This window comes from Ammodytes marinus (genome assembly GCF_949987685.1).
Source record: "Ammodytes marinus genome assembly, chromosome: 19".
In the NCBI taxonomy this organism is placed as follows: domain Eukaryota; kingdom Metazoa; phylum Chordata; class Actinopteri; order Uranoscopiformes; family Ammodytidae; genus Ammodytes; species Ammodytes marinus.
Genome location: NC_137223.1, coordinates 23,428,665 through 23,436,164, shown reverse-complemented (window position 1 = coordinate 23,436,164; position 7,500 = coordinate 23,428,665). Strand labels below are relative to the sequence as shown.

General features: G+C 40.4%; 1 protein-coding gene across 1 annotated transcript in view; it reads right to left on the bottom strand.

Moving 5' to 3' along the window:
• The window catches only part of scara5 (scavenger receptor class A, member 5 (putative)), a 96,693-nt gene that overhangs the window by 19,186 nt on the left and 70,007 nt on the right, over positions 1–7,500 (bottom strand). The window contains 1 exon segment of the mRNA XM_080047565.1: positions 5,387–5,443. Within this exon segment, the coding sequence (XP_079903691.1) occupies positions 5,387–5,443 (57 nt within the window).

Sequence of the window (7,500 nt, the reverse complement as noted above, 5' to 3'; positions counted from 1 at the left end):
GATTTAGGAAGTATTTAAAATGGTATAATAAAGCTAACAAAACAATCTGTGTCCAATCTATCAGATCTCTTAGTGGCTCATAAGTAAGTTCGTAATAAACGGTCGTTATCCGTCCGATATCTCGTTCCAATCTCGGTGTTCACATGTCAGTAAACCCTAGAGACTTACTCCAATCCCTCTGACTTCATTCATGTTTTTGTTTCTCAGCCCTTCTTTCCGCCTCTGTCTGTTTAGTTGCCCGGGGCTCTGCAACTGTGTCAATAACCCTGCGTTCCAATACCCATACTTCCCTACTATTAAGTATGCCAGAAAAATATTTTAGGATGTCCCAATACCAGCAAGTCAATTGTAGTATGCTAAAAAATACATAAATGCGACACTAACTCCAGTAGCATTTTGGAGTATTCGTCTTTATACTTGACATTTCTCTACATAATGAAAAAAATATCTTCCTTATCTGATTTTTTTCTCTCTCCTGTCCGTGGCCCTTAAACTCTTCTGTACTTTAGTATGTAGTGTAGTGAAAAGAAAAAGTATGTGATTTGGAACGCAGGGTAAGATTCTTTTTGGGAACCCGGATATAATGCAAACCATACTTGCTAAAACCTCATAGACGTCCATATCTTTACTGGCATGCAGAGCTGGTCTACATCGTATTGGGTATTGAGTTGAATTATGGCGGAAATGCATTTGATTTATCTTGACGTTAACTTTGGTAGAAATCGGACAGATCTATGCATGACGAGAACGTTATGGTGGATCAGTTCATTTACTGTTAAAAAAAAGATGTAGTGAAGTCGAGATGTTGGATAAAAACTGCAGTTTCTCACCCCTAGATGAGAGATGGACAGTATGAGGAATTCACGAGGTAAGCCGTCTGTGATTGCTAATAAAGCTATAGTGCGTAACTTATGTCCCCCCCATGAGGAATTCTGAGTAATTACAACAACACTGTCGGTGCATCTACATGAGGTAAAGCCTTCAGTGATGGCACATGGATTTCATACCTTCTGCTGTACGTCCAGGTTTTTTCTTAGCTGTAGAATCAACAACTGAAACATTTCTTGGGCTCTTCATGTGGATTTTTCTAAAATCCTGCGCCAGTGTCAGGGGAGGAGGGGGGACACACCAGTTTGTAAACGCTGCCATACTGAGAAATACAGAGAGAGTTTTGTTGAGCTGATAGGCTTAATCAACTTTGTGTGTTCAACTCGTTTGGCGATGGCTTGAATGTAACCAAAATCTATTCATATTAAAAAGTTACGCACTATAGCTTTAAAATATAATCAAATATATCAACATATCACTTCTCCTTTCCTTCAACAGACTGATAGCTGCAATGTTCACCTTTGACTGCTGACAAAGTGGTTCACCATAAAGTACAAAAACACTCCGAAAAAACAAGACAAAAACTTGACATTTTCAACACAATTTTCCATTTTTTTCCCAGTGAATTGATTCTGAACCACAGAAGATATGAGTGTGTATGTCCAAGGGGAGAACTAAGAGTGTTGGTGTTGGTCCAAGCTGGTTGGAGCCTCAGAGGCCGGAGAAAACCTGTCAATACCTGACTGAGTCCAGACCGCAGCGAGATGTATTACTAATGTCTATCTGGCAGGACAGGACAACAGCTAACTACATCCATGTGTTCACACAATTATCCTCTTCAGAGTCGCATTATGTTATTGTCTTTCAACAGTGTTTTACTTTTCAAATCCCCTTAATTTTTTCCCATTTGAATTTCTGTTTAGCATAAGTTGTTTGCTAGGAATTTTTGAGTTTTCTTGGCCATGTGTAAAGGCTGCACATAATGATCAGGATATGGCGATCATTTAAAAAAAATCCAGTTTGGCAATATCATGTTTCTCGTTTGGTGTTTTTTGGATACTACCACTCATGTGTGTTGGGTGAATATTAGGCTTCAGCCAGCAACCAGTTAGCTTAGCATAAATTACAGCAGGAAACAGCTAGGCAAGCTTAGTCCAAAATTGACAACAATCTGCCTCCCAGCACTTTTAAAAGGAGACATTAATTAATATTATTAAAAAAGCTGCAATTTTTTTTCTTCTTTTGTCCATCCATACGTTCCAAGTTAATGGGTTAATATCCAAAACTGGCTATAACCACTAAATTTTTAAAAGTTTTAGACACATTTATTATTTTGTGGCATCTGAATGAAAACAGTCCCCGGAGTATTGATACAATTATTCTGCTAGGGAAAATATATTATATTATATTATATTATATTAGGCTACTACAATATTATTTGCCTGTATAAATAATAAGTAAATAATAAACATCAAGTAAAAGGTCCATGAAAGAGTCCAACTGGGTCCCATTCTGAAGATTAAAATCGTAAATTAACATAAAATGCAACAGACGTTTTTTTTTTTGTTTTCTGCATGTGTGTTTGCTCAGCTGTGTGGTCACGAAATAAGATGTAATACGATTTAATAATATTGAATTAAACTTCACTGTGGGGGAGTTAAGTTGTTCTGTTCTGTTCCCGCATTAGATAATCAGATTGAGCAAATAAAAACAAACCGAGCACGAAGGGGAGGAGTTTATTTTAACACACGTGAGAACTGGAGAGGACAAACTAAATACATATTGATTGATTTCCGATTCTGCACCTCAGTATCAATGTTGGCGACTACTAAAAATAAAATTAAAATTAAAAAAATAAATAATAAGATGTTCTAATAGGCATTAACGGACCCAAGGTGTGGCCATGGAGAGTAAACAAATCTATTTTGAGACATGTTTACTACTTAAAGCTACAGTGTGTAACTTCTGTCGCCCCCATGAGGAATTCTGAGTAATTACAACAACACTGTCGGCGCTTCTACATGAGGCAATCCTACACTGGCTTGAATGTAACCAAAATTCCTTTATGCATAAAAGTTAGGCACTATACCTTTAAACTTATGGCCAAGAGCGGTAAAGACTGCTGTGAAGATGGAAAGATATTGACACATTCTAAATTCTGTGATCAATAACTCATAAGCATCTGAACAAGATGTAGTTTGTGCACACATTTGAATTAAAACGTGAGAAAGAGATACATTTCGTGAGCTCAATGCAGTTAAAATTTGGCCTTAATATACTGCAGTTTTTTTTTCAAACTTTCTGTGGCCACTCTGGGGCTCCGTAACCAGAATTTCCAGGGTGAAAATAAAATGTCTTAAAAGGATCGAAAAAAGCTCAAACCTTTTTTAAAGATAATTTTTTGGCCTTTTACAGCTTTATTGTATAGTACAGAATTGAAACGGGGAGACAGAGAGAGAGAGAGGGGGGATGACCTGCAGTAAAAGATCCACGAGTCGGAGTCGAACCCGCGACCACTGCAACGAAGACCGCTGCTAATATGGTACGCGCTCTATCCACTACGCCACCGGAGCACCCCGAAAAAGTCGATACCTTTTAATGTATTTTGATCTGTGAAACTGCCCAGTTCGACTGTAAAAACAGCCTGTCAAACCCTAAACCCCATAACAGCTAAAGAGGGTCCCCTCGAGATCGGCCCGTCAGCTCACACAGACACACACACACACACACACAGACACACACACACACACACACACACACACACACACACACACACACACACACACACACACACACACACACACACACACACACACACACACACACACACACACACACACACACACACACACACACACACACACTTCACCTCTGTGTGTGAATGTCCCAATGCATCACCTCCAATATGTACTGTAATACGTCTAAACTGACATTAGTTTTGCAATGACCCCTTGCCCTCCCCCCCCCCTTCCCCGCCTAAAATTAAAAGCAAATTAGGTGTTTCGTTACAAATGACCCGCACATGGGAAAACGTATTCCAGGAATTATAATTGGAAAATTGTTGGACTTTTTAGCCTCAAGATAATGTTGGACATGTTTCAAACCTTTGTCCAGGAAAATACTAAATTGAAGAGAGAGAGAGAGAGAGAGAGAGAGAGAGAGAGAGAGAGAGAGAGAGAGAGAGAGAGAGAGAGAGAGAGAGAGAGAGAGAGAGAGAGAGAGAGAGAGAGAGAGAGAGAGAGAGAGAGAACACAGTTTATGATATTAAGTCTCTCTGTTGAATTCAGTGAACCATTGAAAGATTCACAATCTTCATCAGCAATCCCAGCTAAGTAACATATGCACAATTGAATGCGTATTTTAGTAAATGTATGATGAAAATAGCCTTATTCTATTCTATATGCATGATCCATGATGTGTGCGTGTGCGTGTGCGTGTGCGTGTGTGTGTGTGTCATGTGTGTGTGTGTGTGTGTGTGTGTGTGTGTGTGTGTGTGTCATGTGTGTGTGTGTGTCCTGCGGTAAATGGGTAAACCTAAACCTCATACGAGACCTTTTCATACCACACACATGTTATTGTAGCGCTGGTGAAACGTCATGGTTACTGATGGAGTGGCGTTACCCGTCAAACAGAGCCTCAGAATGTTGATTCTACGCATTACATCGCCGTCAAAAGATTGGCCTCTCTCCGCACGTCATTTAACGAGACGTGGGACGTTTAAGGACTCGCAGAAAAGTCAGACAGATTTAGACCACATGCTGCCGGCTGTCAGAAACATCACATCACTTCAACTCTGTCACAAACCTTAAAGCCTTCTGTAAGCCACAAAATCATTCTAATTATGTCATTTCGGGAGCGAGTTGCATGTTAGAAAGGAACTGAAAAGAGTTAGGTATATTTATCAGAACAAATTCAAGATGTATTGCTCCTTTAAAGGGGCACTGTGTAACATTTTAAGTAATTTATTAGCTAAAATCAATATCCTCATTCATAAATATGTCCTCATTGGTGTAAAAATCACCTCTGCCAATAATCTGAATTATCCTCCTGAGCGGGGAATTACAAATATTAATATTACATTTTGTACATTGAGCAGGCAGGTATCCATGTTTGGAATGTCATCAGGTGCATTGTTTAAAATTTAGAATTGCTCTTGTCCTTGAAGGCCACTTTAGCTTCTGTTATTATTCAAAAGGTGTCGGGGTTACCCAGGGAGCGTTGCCTTCTAGAACTTTCTAGAACTTTCTTGATGATGTCATATTACACAGTGCCCCTTTAAGTTTGATAAACCTTACAGAAATGTTGTTAGGTTGAGGTGGGCTATGCTTTGGTTCTTATTATAGCAATGATTATTTAGGTCTCTGCCGTGCCCGCACATGTACTTATATGTATTATCACTATGTGTTTTTATATTGTTTGTATGCTAAATAAAAAACTAAACCAAACCAGGACGAAGTGTGCAATACTACACAGTGGATGGGTTAGTTGTGAGCGCCTCATTGTTTTTAAGTTTCATGTGCAAATTAACACTGTGGATTCATCAGACATAAACTCTCACCTGTTTTCTCTCCCCGATCGCCCTTCTCCCCCTTGAACCCTCTCTCTCCTCTGTCACCTGAGGGAGAGAAGAAAAACAGAAAATAAACTGTGAACCATGCATACTTTACAGGGCAACACTATGAATCTGAACATGTAAAATACAACTCTTACCATAACAAATGTACAATCAACATGTCACATTGGGTACAAGCGTTGACATATGAAAAGGTGGATTCTGGATAATGCTTTTTGTATAAATCACTTTTTGTCAAAATCAGTGAATATCTCGTCATGTACTCTGTTTGCGCTGAAAAAGAGTATGCTGCCTATACACACCGTAGGCTATGTAAATGGGTATGCAAACAAAGGGGGCCACCTTGTTGTAGCTATAGCAACATGCCAGTTTACAGAGCCTAGGCTGAGTATTAACATTAACACATGATTTTTTTTAGTGCTCACTCACAGACAAAACATCTTCATCTAAATGTGTTCTACAGTGTCAAGCACATTACAGCACCAATACACACGCACGCACGCACGCACGCACGCACGCACGCACGCACGCACGCACGCACGCACGCACGCACGCACGCACGCACGCACGCACGCACGCACGCACGCACGCACGCACGCACGCACGCACGCACGCACGCACGCACGCACGCACGCACACACACACACACACACACACACACACACACACACACACACACACACACACACACACACACACACACACACAGTCATGACAGGCTGACATGTGTGTGCAATTTAAATCACACGGTTATTAAATCATAAAGCCTTTCCTCCACCTCACACCCATTTCCCTTTACTTTATATATAGTTCACACACAAAAAAATCCCCTAAAATAGTGGTCTATGTAATCTCGCCTTGTGATTTGGGCATAAAATGTAAAGTTAGGGGATCCCCGCCCTGCGTCTGGCGCTAAGTTTACCTCTAACAGCTGTGGTGACATGTTGTTTTTACTGCTGTGGAGTGGAGGGGGAATGGGGTCGAAAAAGGAGTTTAGATAAAGAAGTATTAAAAACATGTATTCTTTTAATGAAATAAAAGGTAGAAGTATTAGGGTGATTTTTTAGAGTATATTTAAAATTTGGAAATGTTGGAAAAGTTCAAGGTGCAGTATGTAACTTTAGGTGTGTCCGAGGACATATTTTAAGGTATAGTATACTCATAACTGAATGACTGTTTCACTATTGCTGTTTGTTTTATGAGGACATGATTATTTAATACTAAGAATTACATGTAGAGTAATATGTTTTGTAAACTACCCGCAGGCTTTGTAAATGTAAACAAATACCCCTGCCCTGAAATTACATATTGCACCTTTAATACAATGCTCAATAATAAAAAGTAAACATCCTGTCATTTGTGGTTCCTGCTTAACGCATCCCTCCAATCAGACTCTTGGATACGACTATTTTTTCATTTGTTTAATTTTCAAAATGACCAAAACCAACGAAGTAGGAGAGAGAGACAGAGAGAGAGAGAGAGAGAGACAGAGAGAGAGATAGAGAGTGTGTGAGAGAGAGAGACAGACAGAGAGAGACACACACAGAGAGAGAGATAGAGAGAAAGAGAGAGAGAGACAGAGAGGGAGAGAAGAGAAAGAGAGACAGAGAGGGAGAGAGAGGTAGAGACAGAGAGAGAGTCTGTTTCAATGCTATTTCTTCCTAATTTCTGAGCCGTGAGGTTAGAAAACCACAACGTCTGTTTTTACCATGAAACACTAAAAGAGGATCAGCTTGAGGTCGGCAACCGTCCCAGCTTTAATGTGACTGTTTTATTTCTCACATCTTAGACCACAGGGCAGGGGCACACACACACACACACACACACACACACACACACACACACACACACACACACACACACACACACACACACACACACACACACACACACACACACACACACACACACACACACACACACACACACACACACACACACACACACACACACACACACACACACACACACACACACACACACACACACACACACACACACACACAGCTGCCACCCTGTCCCACCTACCATGTGTAACTGTAAGTAACAGATACACACACACACACACTCACCCCCCCACCCCACCCCCCCCCCCCCCA